The 16,046-nt window shown below is 37.0% G+C and overlaps 2 protein-coding genes across 3 annotated transcripts; both read right to left on the bottom strand.

The window, feature by feature from the left end:
* Window positions 1-1,650: 1,650 nt before the first annotated feature.
* On the bottom strand, window positions 1,651-5,752 carry LOC306848008 (uncharacterized protein). The gene is made up of 3 exons (XM_079382311.1): window positions 5,554-5,752; window positions 4,705-4,963; window positions 1,651-4,314 (listed from the first exon to the last, which is right to left on the bottom strand). Exons 2-3 carry the CDS (start codon window positions 4,889-4,891, stop codon window positions 4,088-4,090), a joined length of 414 nt encoding a protein of 137 aa, XP_079238437.1. The 5' UTR covers window positions 4,892-4,963; window positions 5,554-5,752; the 3' UTR covers window positions 1,651-4,087.
* On the bottom strand, window positions 5,002-15,926 carry dohh (deoxyhypusine hydroxylase/monooxygenase). 2 transcript variants are annotated; one of them, XM_079382309.1, is made up of 9 exons: window positions 15,812-15,926; window positions 14,205-14,558; window positions 14,042-14,118; window positions 10,921-11,170; window positions 10,186-10,486; window positions 9,044-9,138; window positions 8,860-8,931; window positions 8,038-8,091; window positions 5,002-6,885 (listed from the first exon to the last, which is right to left on the bottom strand). In XM_079382309.1, the coding sequence occupies exons 2-6, from the start codon at window positions 14,476-14,478 to the stop codon at window positions 9,105-9,107; spliced, it is 936 nt and encodes a 311-aa protein (XP_079238435.1). In that variant the 5' UTR covers window positions 14,479-14,558; window positions 15,812-15,926; the 3' UTR covers window positions 5,002-6,885; window positions 8,038-8,091; window positions 8,860-8,931; window positions 9,044-9,104. The 2 variants fall into 2 exon arrangements, with proteins under 2 accessions (XP_079238435.1, XP_079238436.1); XM_079382310.1 differs by lacking the exons at window positions 5,002-6,885; window positions 8,038-8,091; window positions 8,860-8,931; window positions 9,044-9,138 and having other exon boundaries at window positions 9,607-10,486.
* Between the last annotated feature and the right edge of the window lie 120 nt (window positions 15,927-16,046).

Here is a 16,046-nt window from a genome sequence, read left to right as displayed (position 1 = left end):
GTGTAAAACTGGAAGCGTTCCCGTTTAACCCAAAGATTAGCTTTTATGTAATCACAAGCATGAAAGGAGGCACCATATCAATATAAAAAGTTGATTATGATTGTTCATTCAGACAAAAATCTACTTTAACGCTGTACAATAATGTTCTCCATCATTAACACATTTGAACACCTGGCCGTATTTTCTGCAAATTATATTTTCATCATATAGTTCCCCGAGACGAGCAAATGGTTTCAAAAGCAAAACAGTGTTACATCATTTGACTGGAAGCATTTAACATGTCCAAACTGCCAGTCAAAATGAGTAATGGATCTCATACCCATGTCCATTTAGCATATATGCATGCAGAACCCAGATATGTCATATGAGTCAAAAGCCAGTTAATCAGAGCATTATGTGCATGAGTGTGTGCTCTTCTATTCCAATGTTCTCACTACCCTAATGAATGTTTAAACGTAACCTGTTACAGTTACAGCAAAGTAGTAAAACATGTATTGAGAATATGCCAAAAAATCTATTAATTCAAAAAAGAGAGCAGGAGAGCACCACTTCATTTGAACCTTTTTTATTTTAACTTTAGGTTAAAGCTGTGACTAGGACTAGGTGAAGGCTGCTCCATCTAGTGGATGATGTGAGGGACAACATTTATGAAGACTATTACAAAACCTGGACCAAAATTAATAAGTTAAAAAGAAATTTTACATAAGATAGTATGTAATTATATAAGAATTACTCTGCACAAAGTTGTGGTATAATTTCCAGAGAGCGAAAGATGTGTGTGCTACAGGATTGTGATCATCTGTTCTTCTCATTAGAAAGTGGTCTGCTTGGTCTCCTCATTTGCCTCCAGATCAGCTGCTTTGTTTTCATAAAATGAATGCCTTTCTTCTAGCTCATCTCTGCAAGGAGAGATACAGATTGATGAAATGCTTTATGTTTAAAGAGTCTTACTGCACTGGGACTAGACATTTCAATAATTAATAAAATTCATACTATAACTAAAATGGGATGGGGTGGTGAATTGATCAGTTTAATTTTAATTATTTATTGATTTATCATGTATTCAAAGTAGAAAGCAGTTTAAAAATGTGACCCTGGACCACAAAACCAGTCGATTTGTTGAAATTGAGATTTATAAATCATCTGAAAGCTGAATAAATAAGCTTTCCATTGATGTATTTGTTTGTTAGGATAGGACAATGTTTGGCTGAGATACAACTGTTTGAAAATCTGGAATCTGAGGGTGTGAAAAAATCAAAATATTGAGAAAATCTCCTGTAAAGTTGTCCAAATAAAGTCCTTAGCAATGCATATTACTAATCAAAAATTAAGTTTTCATATATTTACGATAGGAAATTTATCTTCCATCTTCATGGAACATTATCATTACTTAATATCCTAATTATTTTTGGCATAAAAGAAAAATCAATAATAATAATCGATTTGACCCATACAATGAATTGTTGGCTATTGCTACAAATATACCCGTGCGACTTATGACTGGTTTTGTAGTATTTTTTATTTTTTTTGGAAAGAAGCTTAATCGGACAGTAATATTGTAATAAAGTAATAAATTACATTTTAATATATATTTTAAAATTTAATTAATTCCTATGTTGACAAATATATTTACTATTTTCAAGATTATTTGATGAATAGAAAATTCAAAAGCATTTATTTGAAATAGAAATCTTTTGTAACATTATACATTAATATTATTAATATCAATAGCATTATTTTCTTATTATTTTCAACTTTTTAACAGTAGTGTATATATTGTATACAATAAAAGTATATTGTTAAAGAGTTACATTAATGTTTAAACATGATATGCATTATGTCTTTAGGTGTGTCTTGGCTGGTCTTGTATGTCAAGTGACTGAACGTGGCCTTGACGGTATCTTGAAGTGTACCCTCTCATCACTGGGCTTCCACTTCGCTGGTTTGAATCCTATCTCACCGGTAGATCCTTCAGGGTGGCCTGGGGAGGGGAGGTATCCAAACCACATCAACTGGTCACTGGAGTTCCTCAGGGATCGGTTCTTGGACCCCTCCTCTTCTCCACATACACTACATCGCTGGGTCCCATCATACATGCACATGGCTTCTCCTATCACTGCTACACCGATGACACACAGCTCTATCTCTCTTTTCAACCAGATGACCCACTTCATCTCCTTGCACTGGCTACCAGTGGCAGCTCGCATCAAGATCAAGACACTGATGCTTGCGTACAGAACTACCACAGGCTCAGTACCCACTTCCACTCACTATTACGAACCTACATCCCCTCCAGAAGTCTGAGATCTGCTAGTGAGCGACGCCTTGTGGTACCATCACAGAGAGGCTCAAAATCACTCTCCAGAACATTCTCGTTCACAATTCCTGGCTGGTGGAATAATCTTCCCACCCCTATCCGGAACGCCGGATCCCTGGCAATCTTCAAGCAACAACTGAAAACTCATCTCTTTCGGCAGTACTTGACTTCATCCTAAACTCAAAAAAAAAAAAACTCTTTCCCTCTATCTTTCTCTCCGCTTACTAGCTTGTACTTATTTGAACAATGACTGAGACTTGGTGTTATGAGCACTTCCTCTGTCTGATTGCCTCTTCAAGATGAATCGCTTTTTGTATTCCCCAATTGTAAGTCGCTTTGGATAAAAGCATCTGCCAAATGACTAAATGTAAATGTACAGTCATAAAATAGCAGTAATTGTTTAAAGAACCATAAACTTATCATCACCATAATATTATTAAATGACTAATCAAATTATCAAATTCAAAATTTTTAACTAAAAGTACTATAGCTATTGCTATAAAAAAAACACTAAACAAATTGAATGTACAGTCAAAATGTATGTAAAAAAGAAGAATCCGGTATTTTATGATCTATGTAGATTTTTTTATCTAATGTACAGTATATATTGTCCTGAAACATTTCAGGTCAGGACTCACTTGTCTTTCTTGAAAAAGAGGAGGACGAAGACGATAAAGAGAAAAACAACAACGGCTGTCAGTCCCACCAGCCTTTAATGTGACTTTAGCTGTATCTGATGATGCCTGTTGACCACCTGAGTAACAGTGTATCACAGAATTATACCCTGTGAAGGCTTTACTGTACAACTTTTATATATTAAATCAGTTCAAATCTAGTCAAGAAAAAAGACAAAAACACATTGAAAAGAATATACTACAACATGAAATGTCTAATTTAACTCACCAGCTTGAGCCTGACATATTATGAAGGCACCGCTATTCTGTAGATGAAACATGATGAATTTATAGTCCACACGCACTGCCGCTTTCCTGCAAATATGTGAAGGATTTTTGGTGTCCAAAGTACAAAATCCATTATAGGTCACAGATCACAGCATGTCACTCAGAGAGTAAGTGTGCATGACTGTTAGATAATCTACCACTGAAAATGTTACATGCTGTTATGCTGTAAAGACAAAAGATTTACTGCCCAAGCTGGCACAGAACAGAAGGTCATGTCAGTTTAAACTTCGATAAGGGCTCATGGACACAAACAACGTCTAGTGAGTACTGATATTCCACACAAGAATGAGATATAGTGCAACAGTATGTCCAAAAATGTAAAACATCTTATTAAAATTTAGAGTTTTGTTTCATTTAGACCATGTCCGTTTGCTTTGAGGTCATCTCTATCCAACTGCTCTCATAAATGTTGACAAAATTCACTTTGGGCAGATATACACATTTAAAAAATTACAGTCGTCCTCTTTTAGGGAAAACAGAGGAAAAATAATGATGACTCATCTTGCACTAGATGGATGAAATTTTTTTGTCTTATCAGATTCTCTCTGGAATGATCATTTCCTTTCCCCTAAGACCATATGCTGCTGACTAGCAAATTGTCTTCAATTCATCTTCCATTTGATACATTCCAATTTCCTGTTTGAAAAGTAAGTAGGCTATGCCATTTTCATAATCATTTTCATTTCATGAGGTCTTTTAGAAGAAAAGGAAAAGCAAGCTGTGTGCACATAGTTGACGCAATGGATTCTCGGGTGTTAGTTTTAAAAATCAGTGTTAACATTCAGAGGAGAAAAGTCTTGTATTTATTTCATGCTAGCTGCCGAATGGAAGATGGTGCACGAGGCTGAAACCTGTCCGATATAACCCAGATGGCTGGCAAGTCTTCAGTGCCCTCCATGAGTTCTTGTATATCCTCATCTCTCACCATGGCCTCCAGTTCAGGCATTGCCTCTGGAATCCAGTCTGCCCTAAACTTATCCCGTCTTTCCCAGAGAGTCTCCGGCTCTTCCACAGGCTGCTCTCCAAACAGGAAATCTACAGACACAATACAAGTAAGAGCGCTCAGCTGACGTTCTCACAGTACAATAGAATGCTAGTGTCTTTTTAAATGAATGTATTGCTTGATGTTTTGCTGTTATTTCTTTAAAGGTTTTTACATTTTTTAGATGTTGACAGCTATTAGAGTCATGGAGTCTAGGCTTGTATTCAAATGGCTTAGCTGGTCTCTAAAGCTGACCAGCCAAAGAAGAAAAAAAAGCTTGGAGAACAGCAAACCATCTTTGGCAGGTTTATGCATTTGGCAGAGCAGTCAAATGTTTTTCAGTTTCCAGGGATTTTGAACACCTGTGTCAGATGACGTGTACAGAGGGTTTTTAATTGCTTAAGGTGAAAGAGACGGTGGACATAAGGTTTCTTGTTACATACCTGCCAGATCATGGATGAGATCTTGGATGAGGTGTCTTGTGATGGCGAAAAGGGTGACTCCTGTCACACTCACAGCCAGCAGCAGATAGATGATATACTTGGGTGGAGTGAGCAGATCATTTTCTTTGGGTTTGTAGTCCTTGAAAAAGTCCTCATCAAGGCTTTCATTGTTTTTGTCTAAATCCATAAGTATTGTTGTTTGCTCAACTGTGTTTCAGTTTAACATCAGCTTGTCAGTTTTCATTCATTTTCTGTTGTTCTAGGTAAAAACAAAAAGTAAACATTACTTAAAATTGTATATTCATTCAATGTTTTATTTTAATGTTTCTGACAGAAGACACTATGTTCACCAGGGCTGCCTTTATTTGAGCAAAAATACAGTAAAAGAGTAATGTGAAATATTACAATTTTAAATAACTATTTATGATGTAATTTATCCACTTACTCTACAATATAACTTTATTGTCAGACAAAGTTTGAAATTTGTCTTGTTACAGCAGGTTCACTCACAATTACAAAACTTTATCACGTAGACAAACGACAATCACAAACAAAACAAAACCAACAACAACAACAGAAAACGATTCAAAGCTCCAGTAAAGTTTTAATTGTCGTGTAATTTATTCAGCTGTAATACAGCTTTGTGTACAAAAGAATACTTTAGAATTATATAGACTGTTAGAAATGTAACAATTTATAGTTTTTATTTATGGTAAACCTACTTTAGGTTGGTTAGGATTAGAGGTTGAACTAGTGATTAGAGGTAGGGTTAGATCAAATGTATCTACAAGTCAGTATAATTTAGCCATGTTTATGGTCAGGTAGTAGGATAATATGTTGTGTACATACCCCACAAAGCTTTTTTCCTCATTGACAGACACCCGTCATTTTCTAGCTTTCTGTCTCTCCCTCCTCCTCTCTCTCTCTCTTTCTGATGCTGAATGCTCATCAGTCGTCTTCCTTTTTGTTGCATATTCACAGAATCACAAGAAAGTATGTCACAGAATGATAGTCCTTGACTGACTGTTTCTGTGACAGGGCTCCCCTCAAACCGGATACTTTGACAGCAGAAGACAATCAAGCTAATGTGCTTAGGTGCATAAGGAGAGGCCTTGAGCCTGGATTTAGCCTTTTTTCTATTAGGTGTCTGCATCTCAACACCTGTTGGCGTATTTTAAAAGGCAACGTAACCAATGACGTCAATGAAAACAATTGTAACTTGGTCACAATACTCGGGTCAAGAAATGAATTATAATCTTGCTAATTTCGAAAACATACTGTATAGTGTTCTATGAAATCAAACAGACTGTGGTCTTAAATCCCGTAATATCTTGAATGTCCTGGTCTGAATGTCCTGACTTCATTACATTACACCAACCAAAGTATTTGTAATGGTAAGATCATGTAGCAACAACTTTTTAATATAACAACTGGACATATCCGCAAGCCCAAACACATGGTCCTGTGGATCACAGTACAGGATGTACAAATTGTGTGCAAGTTAAATAAGGTTTGTGCTTTCATTGACTTTGGAGAACAGATGTCCTCTATGTTGAGCACACAGCACCCTCTATCTGTGTTGAACATCCTGCAGGAGCCAGCACATGCTAATCCGGATCAGAGAGTAGGCCACAAGATAACAATTGCCATGTAAGCAAGCCAGTGCTCTATGTTGTATTCATTTATTTTTGAGGGAATGGGACACATGTAGAAGAGTAAGACAGATATTCACAAAACTTTTTTAGCTATTTTGCTACATATAGTGAAAAAAACAACAAAAATACAAATAAAAAACATTTCCCTACAGGCTTCAAACACATAAGTTTTGGATTTTCTAGTAATTTACAAGTGACTGATAAAGAAAGATAATTTTTTTTTGGAAATTAGTGGTTTAGCAAGAGATTTGGGGCTTGTGGAGATGGACTAATGGATGAAAGAAAGCTAGAGAGAGAGTGTTGTTCATGAATCTATTCAGTGACACATTTTTAAACCCATGATTTATCAAATACACAAGATTTAAATCCCAGCAGAATTTCTATCTGTCCACTTCCGAGTCAAATGCCAGTCTGTTCCTCCTTTGTTCTTATTTTCTCTCCCTCATCCCTACTTCCTTCCCAAAGATTGGTTTTGGTGGTTCTTCTTCTTCCTCTTCATCGTCAGAGTCACGACCAAGGCCTCCACCTATGGGTAAAAGGAAATGTAATGTTTTCAAATGTAGCTATATGAGCTAATATGTCAAGAGTTCATTATTCTGTGGTAAAGGCCAGTGAATAGCCTGATATGAGTCTCTTAATCCCAGGCTTAATCCTTTGGCTGACATCTCGCTGACTCTGATATTCCATTGCTGTTAATGGCAGCTGTCTTTCATGAAGGTGAAAGTTAATCAAGGGTTAGCTATACCGTAATCCACCTAATCCCATCTGAGATGCTCCTGTTCAATCTCAAGAGGGAGTGGGTGTGTTTTTAAAGGTTTTTAAAATCACATTATACACCAAGAATAGGTCATACTAATACTTCAAGGAAAATGTATGCTGTGCCATAATTAATCCAATTGGTTTTATTTACAGTGTATGAGAATGGACTGATAAAGCAACATCTGAGCTAAAGCAGGGGATGGAGCAAATAGATAAATAAATATGCTCAACTTTACTCATTTGATTGAACGCACACAAAAAAACATGCTCAGCAAGTCCACTATCAGATAGATCAGAAAGAGAATTTTTACAGACCTGTAAGACAGTATGACCTTTCTGTCAGTGAAAGGCTTTAGCTTCCTACAGTACAACTTAACATTCAAAACTTTGGTCAATAGATTTTAATGTCCACCAAGGCTGTATTTATTTGATCAGGTAAACAGTAATATTGCAAAATATTGTTAAAATTTTTTTTATTTACTATTAATATATTTTAAAATGTAGTTTAAATGTAGCCATTAACTCGGTCTTCAGTGTTACATGATCCTTTAGAAATCATTCAAAAATGCTGATTTGATGCTCAAGAAACATTTCGTATTATCAGTTTTGAAAATGATGCTCATTAAAAATAATGAATAGAAGGTTTAAAAGAACAATTATGCAATAGAAATCTTTTGTACATTATAAATGGCTTTACGGTGACTTGATTTTATGTCCTGTTTTTGAGATTTGTGAAGATGGGAACAGTGTTTGTTCTCTTATAGGACTTTTTTTTTTTCTTTTCCCCCAATTTAAAATCAAAAGACATCAACAGTACAGTAATGAGACTTGGTGCTAAAACTGTTGTTTTAGACTACAGGACTCAGCAAATTATCTTGTAAGAGTAATAGGCCAACGACGCCATAATATTAATACTCACTCAGACTGGAATTTCCTCAGGTTCTGGTGCATCTTTGATCTTCTTGCAGAAAACCTGAGACAGAAGAAAGTTCCAGTAGATAATGGTTAAACTTGTGTTTGCTGTCACTATGCTGATCAATATGGGATGCATGTCTAATTTCAGCTGCGGTGTTGTTCTTCCAGAGGCTGATCCTGCACAAACTCTCTCCGAGTCTCTGTCTGTCTGAATGACTGACAGAGGAAGAGCTTTTGTGTGGTTGAGTCAGTGATTCAGACAGATCTGATCCTATGAGTCATATCTGATCTATATTATTCATCTCCCTGCTCATTTCTCCATGCCTGTTACACGGATTATGAAAGGTATAAAGGGCTATTTATCAAGACCTTACTCCACTGAATGGAACCTGTTGTCTATTTACAATGATTTTGAGAACACTATATTTTTTCCTTAATGGAATACTTATCTAAAATTAAAAGGATACCATTCAATATAATTTTTATTATTATCACTTATTCAGCAAGGATGCATTGAATTAATCAAAAGTGACATTGAAAAATTTACAAAAGTCTTTCTATTCATCAAAGAATCTTGAAAATAATGACATAATATGATAATAAATGTTACTTAAGCACCAAATTAGCATATTAGAATGATTTCTGAAAGGTCACTAAAGACTGGAGCATTGGCTGCTGAACATTCAGGTTTGTCATCGCAAGAAAGAAAACTGTTAAAAATATGTTTCAAAAATTTTAACAAAGTTTTTATATAAATTTTTATATTTCACAATATTACTGTTTTTTTAATTAATAAATGCAGCCTTGATGAGCATAAGGGACTTACCGACTTCAACTTTTGGAGCATGGCATGAAGCAGTAGCATGTTTTTTTCAAATCTTCTGAGGTGATTTAATGCCTTTTCAAAAAAGAAAACATTCATGAAACACAAAACAATTTAGGAAACAATAAAAATGAAAATGGTAAAAAAAAAATGAAACAGGAGAAGAAAAAAAAAAAATTAATGTTACCTGAACGTAAAACAGTTCCTCAAAAGCTGGAATCATGGAATACTTGCTCAGTTCAGATTATTCAAATGACGAGATCTTTTTTCCCTTCAGGATTTCTATAATATTAATTAAAAATTTAAGACACAACAGTAGCTCTACTCAAACCGTCTCTACACGTAACTATATTAAGCAGGGTTGTCTTTTTTGGCCTCATCATCAGTCTTCTTGTGAAAGGCTTCTGTCAAAATGAAGATCCAGTATGCAATGGTGATGGAAGTATTAATTGTGACAATACCAATCATGAAGGGATGTAACATGTTTGCAAGTTTCTCCCCAACAGCCGTCTACAGAGTTTCTCTGCTTTGTGTTACTTTTAGCCTTTTTCTGCGGTTTGGTCCAGCCTTTTCTTTAGTACGTGGTCATCTCTCCTCCTCCCCAAAATCAAATGAGGCTTAAATATCCTCAGAGCCTTTGCTGAGCACAACATTCCAGGATTGTCACCCTCCATCCAAACTATCATCAGTAAATTAGCAGTGCACGTGTACTTTTATCTACTAAACTCATAACAGGGCAAATTTGTTTTTTAAGGTTGCCGATTTATTGTATTAAGCAGATACAAGAGAACTAAAGAGTGCAATGCTTCTCATTTCTGTTTGTTTATAGCTAGTTTTCTGATATGCTAGTTAGGAATTATCACTTAAGGATTATAGCATTTGGATTTTAATTCCATGTGTGCTTCTTTAAAGATGAATCTTATCGAATGAGATAGACTGCTGTGTGGATTAGTTAGGCAGAACATACTGTGATCTCAGTCAAGCACTGGCGCTCTTAGCTCTGCTAATAACCTCTGCTCATGCGTGGAGGATTTAACATTAGTCACAGACTTTACTGAAGATTAGAAACTTAATTAGCAACATCACAAATATTCATGACACAAAATGTTAAATCTTAAAGGCAGACTAAGACATAATATGTGGTCAAATAAATGCTTTTATTATGTAAATGTTTTCCTGTTTTTTCAAGGGAGGAATTGTTTTGCTTTATCCACAAAAAGTGTTTATTAAATATTCAAGCATTCAAAATGCTTTCACTTAAGTTCGAAATATGGATCAGATGTGTAACATTAACATGTTTTAGGAAATGTGTTTCACTAAGTGCTTTACAGTCTAAGCAGTCCATCTGCGTATTGGAACTGCGAGCTGTTCTCATACTCCAGCATGTCCAGTGCCACCTCACAGCTCTCCTTCACCACCTGCTCCTGGTCCTTCCTGTAGCGCTCTAGGATCTGTAAGCACGCCTCCTTCCCGATTGAGCCCAGTGCTTCTGCGCACTCGTGTCTGACCATGGCATTTTCATCTGTCTTCTCCAAAGCTGCCTGCAGCTGAGGGATGCTGGCCTCATGTTGGATCTGACCCAAGACGTAGCCGATCTCATGGCGGAACAAGGCACTGCTGCATTGAAGACCTAAATTTATTAAGAAAATAATATCTGTATTTAACAAGGATGCATTCAATTGATGAAGCGTGGCAGTTAAGGTTGCAAAAGATTTACATTTAAAAAAAAATGTCTCCACAAATATATTAGGCAAAAAAAAACTGTTTTCAGTACTGATAATAATAATAAAAAATGTTTCTTGAGCCCCAATCAGCACATTAGTATGGTTTCTGAATAATCACTGAAGGCTGAAGTTAGTTAAGAAAATTCAGCTTTGCCATCTCAGCAATAAATTGCATTTTAAAATATATTAAGAGTTAATAAACAGTTAATTGAAATTTTAATATTTCACAATATTACAAATTTTTACTGTATTTTTTTTATTTTTTATCAAATACATGCATCAATATTTACATGTGACCTAGTATTGCGTTTGGATAAATCTCAGTTTAAAGCTTTCCCACCATCTCCAAGAGCCAGAACAGCCTCTTCAGTCCCAAGATTCCTCAGTGCAAACATAGCTCTATAGCGGTCAAACAGTGACAGGCTTTCGTCTAAGAGCTGTGCCCTCAGTTCTGGGATGCTTTTTCTTGGGGCGGGGGGCGCAGGGTCTACAGAGCAGTAGGGGTTCTCATCTGTCCCCTCTGCTGTCTTTTCCCCACCATTCATGAGCCACTCCATCCTCCGGACTGCCAGCTGACATGTTTCTGCCACCTGCACAAAAAGAAAATTAACGTAAAACCTTAACTTGGGGCATAATCAAAAGGCACAGCAGGACATTCTAGCATTAAGCCACTTTTCCACCGAAATTACCTGGAGCAATATGTCTCAGGAACTTTTTTCTCCCCCAGACCTGTTGCTGTCTGCGTTTCAATCGCAGTCTAAAGTACCGAGAAGATTAGGCAAAATATACTCCCCTCCAAAAGTATTGGGACAGTGAGTCCAATTCCTTTATTTTTGCTGTAGACTGAAAACATTTGGGTTTGACATCAAAAGATGAATATCAGACAAGAGATTTACATGCTGGCTTTTATTTCCAGGTATTTACATCTGGATCTGACACACAACTTAGAAGATATCACCCTTTGTTTGAACCCACCCATTTTTCATGTGAGCAAAAGTATTGGAACATGTGACTGACAGGTGTATTTTGTTGCCCAGGTGTGTCCTATCACAATGATTATTCAAACAATAATTAGCACTGAATGTCTACGCTCAGTTTCAGATTTGGTTTTGCCTGTTCAAACTGCATTTATAGTTAAGAGGTGTAACCAACATGAAAACCAGAGAGCTGTCTATGGGTGAAAAACAAGCAATTGTGAAGCTGAGAGAAGAAGGGAAATCAATCAGAGCCATTGCAAACACATTGGCCATAGCCATTTGAACTATTTGTAATGTCCTGATGAAGAAAGAAGCCACTGGTGCACTAAGTAACAGACATCGAACAGGTAGACCAAGGAAAACAAATGCAGTTGATGACAGAAACATTGTGAGAGCTGTCAGGGAAGACCCTAAAACAACTAAGTAAAATCAGCTACAACCTCCAGCGGGCAGGAGTGAAGGTATCACAATCTACTGTTCGTAGAAGACTTCATGATCACAAGTACAGAGGCTACACCAGAAGATGCAAACCACTCATTAGCAAGAAGAATAGAAAGGCCAGGCTGAAATTTGCCAAAAAATGACAGAGATGGGTCTCAAAAATTCTGGCAAAAAGTTTTATGGACTAATGAGACAAAGATTAACCTTTACCAAAGTGACGGAAAGGCTAAAGTTTGGAGAAAGAAAGGATCTGCTCCTGATCCCAAACATACAAGCTCATCTGTGAAACACAGTGGAGGTAATGTCATGGCTTGGGCTTGCATGGCTTCTTCTGGGACGGGCTCATTGATCTTCATTGATGATGTAACACATGATGGCAGCAGCAAAATGAACTCAGAAGTCTACAGAAACATTTTGTCTGCCAATTTAAAGAAAGATGCAACTTATTGGGAGATCCTTCATCATGCAGCAAGATAATGACCCAAAACACACTGCCAAAACAACAAAGGAGTTCATCAGGGGCAAGAAGTGGAAGGTTTTAGACTGGTCAAGTCAATCTCCAGACTTAAACCCTATAGAGCATGCCTTTTACCTGCTAAAGATGAGACTGAAGGGGTTAACCCCCCAAAACAAACAACAACTAAAAGAGGCTGCGCTGAAAGCCTGGAAAAGCATCACAAAAGAAGAATGCAAAAGTTTGGTGATGTCAGTGGGTCACAGGCTTGATGCAGTTATTGAAAGCAAAGGATTTGCAACTAAATATTAAGTCTTTTTCACTTTAATCTATGTTAATTCTATCTGTTCCAATACTTTCCTGTAGCTCAAATAGCAGAGCATGGCGCTAGCAACGCCAAGGTCATGGGTTCGATTCCCAGGGAAAGCAAGAGCTGATAAAATGTAAAAACTGTAACTTGAATGCAATGTAAGTCGCTTTGGATAAAAGCGTCTGCTAAATGCATAAATGTAAATGTACTTTTGCTCACATGAAAAATGGGTGGGTTCAAACTAAATGTGATATCTTCTAAGTTGTGTGTCAGATCCAGATGTAAATACCTGGAAATAAAAGCCAGCATGTAAATCTCTTGTCTGATATTCATCTTTTGATGTCAAACCCAAATGTTGTCAGTCTACAGCAAAAATAAAGGAATTGGCCTCACTGTCCCAATACTTTTGGAGGGGAGTGTATATAGTCTGGTGACGTAACGTTAGGTCTGCGCGCATTTCTCAATACCAAGTACGCAAATTTTGGACTTGCACCCTCATTAGTTCAGACTTGACGAGTTAGACTCTGGAGTGTGAACTCCCACGGATGGAAATAGCCGCAGAAATGTAGTTCATGGAACGTACATACATTACAATGAAACTAAATATTATATCAAACATTGCCTATTTTCATTTTCATTTTAACATACTAATAGAACAATAGAATAATGACCAAAGATTACCTGTTAGATTTACCCAAAACGAATTAGATCTTATTTTTAACCACTACAGACATCAGTGCCAGCGGAAAATGTTAGAAGGACTAGCTGAGGTTATGCTCCTCTCGTCGGGATACATGACCACTGAGCGCCCGGTGATCGCCTGGAGCTCACGTCTCCGAAATCGGCGAAACACATTTTAAAATGGGCGCTGTTTTTATAAATAAACCGTAGATTTGAGTTTTAAACAACTACATTCTCGCCTGAAATACTTTTAAAACTACATTTCATGACATAAGAACAGTAATTAAAAAAAATAAAAAAATGCGAAGATATGGTGGTTGAAATACAATGCTGCATGAACTCAACCAATCAGCATGTTCAGCGCCCAAGTCCCATCCCCGAAAGTTCCGGACCATTGAAAAAGTACTACCTCACGAGCAGGTACTTTCTGAGGGAATTTTTTTTACCCCAAACTTTATTTAGATCCTGGTTCCTGCGGTGGAAACACAACGAGTACTGGCCCAAAGTCCCTAGTTCCTGGGTAAAGTTCCTGCGATGGAAAAGCGGCTTTTGTGTAACAATGAGTGGTGAATAGTTTGGTAATATGCATTGACTGTACCTCAATTACTGGATCTTCTGCATATTTCTTCAATAAATCTAAGACTTTGGGATGTCCAATGGCTCCCAGTGCTTCTCCTGGAATTTAAAATATAATAAAAACACTCTATATGACATACCTAAAAACAAAAAAAAGGAAAGCATGAAGGAAGAGTAAGTCTCACCTGCTTCATGTCTGACCATCGGCTCTTGATTAGTGTCTTTCAGGACCGTCTCTAGGATAGGAATGGCCTGCTCGTCTTGCATTTGGCCGAGGCAGTACGCCAGCTCATGCTTCAGAAGTGCAGATTCATCCACAAAAGCTTCACTGATCCATGTAATGGCCTCTGGTCCACCAAGGTTGCGGAGAGTAAAAAGTGCTCTAAAGCGCGTTGTCAAGTCCTGCTTTGGGTTGACGAGAATCCTCCCCACCGCTGATATATCCGCATCGTTTGCCATGAGGAGGCTTTCAGTATCAGGATGATGTCTTTATGCACAGGTTAAACTGAGTACTCCAGAGAGCAGCATATATACAGAACCTACATTTAAAAACAACAAAAGTTGCTTCATAATAACTAAGTGATGAAATGACTCATATGATGATTCAAAACTTTGTGAGCTGATACCTAGACAGCATAGGTTGCAAACAAATCCAATCTTTAGAATTTACTGTTTGCTTGTCAACTATTTGAAAAAGGGAAATCAATATCCAACATCTGATTGGTTACTAGTCTCATTACTTACAAATCAAGGTCTTTTTCAACTGAGGAGGATATTAGTAATTTTCTGGAACCGCTAGACCTCCCTAGAATATCAAGTGAGCAGAAGCAACTTCTTGATTCAGATATAACTCCGAGGAAGTGAAGGAGGTTATCAAAGCATTACTTACTCGTTTCATTACTGTGAGTGAGTTTTTAATGAACCAATTAAAAGAAATTATTTTACTTTATGATGAGATCCTGATTTACTCAAGATTATTTTTTAAGAATTGAGAAGCTTATATTAACAAACAATTAAACTGTATGATAGAAATTTGTGTATTGCTTTTTATTTTAAGAATGAGTTTTTGGAATGTAAAGAACAATATATTTGTATTCACTGTAAACAAGATTAAAATACAATTTACCAACTTGCCCAAAAGAAACAGTACACCGAATCGTTCACTGAAAAGATCCGAATCATTCACGAAAGGTTGGCAACATCGGTTACCATGAGGAGACTTTCCTCTGCAATATCTGAGTAAGTTAGCTGTCAGCGTGGACAAGACAGGCGAAAACGGGAATTTTGCCTCTACTTATATCCATTTCACAAGAAATGGTGAACTGTTACACATACATGATGCATGTGTCAGAAACGACTATTTATATTTACTATTTAACTGAACTACTGTGTACTATTTAACAATGTGTTAAATGGTACACATTGTTACTACTTTCTGTGCTCGTACTATAATATAACTTAGTACTATCGGCTAGAAAGATAGGTCAATATGGTTTTACAGATCAAGGTGTTGCACTATGAAAGAAAAGGCCTGGGCTGCGTTTCCCAAAAGCATCATAAGCTTAAGTACATCGTAGACCCATTGAAACCATCAACTTCCATCAAGCTATGATCAACTTAAGCTTACGATGCTTTTGGGAAACGCAGCCCTGAACATTGCCATCTGTGCCAGCAGTACACACGCGTGTTATGCAGCCGGCAGACGTTACAGTGTTAACACCACAGAATGACGCTAACCGAGTTCACAATCTGATTCATTAAAGTCGCTGAATTATCTGTATATTGAACTTACTACGAGCGGAGATGTTGTTGTTGTTGTGTTTTTTCCACTCATACAGTGTTCTCCATCAACCTCCCCACGCCGTCCACTCAAGAAGGAACTGTTTCACTCGTGTCATCCAGTAGCTAGATTTCGAATAGTTCGTATTTGTACAGCGCCACCTCCTGGATTGGAGTGAACCCATTCTACACCTTGTAAACAAACCGCTATCAACCTTTTGAACTCTAGGGTTCATATGAGTTCAAGA

This window comes from Barbus barbus (genome assembly GCF_936440315.1).
Source record: "Barbus barbus genome assembly, chromosome: 28".
NCBI lineage: Eukaryota > Metazoa > Chordata > Actinopteri > Cypriniformes > Cyprinidae > Barbus > Barbus barbus.
This window is presented reverse-complemented; position numbering and strand designations above follow the sequence as displayed.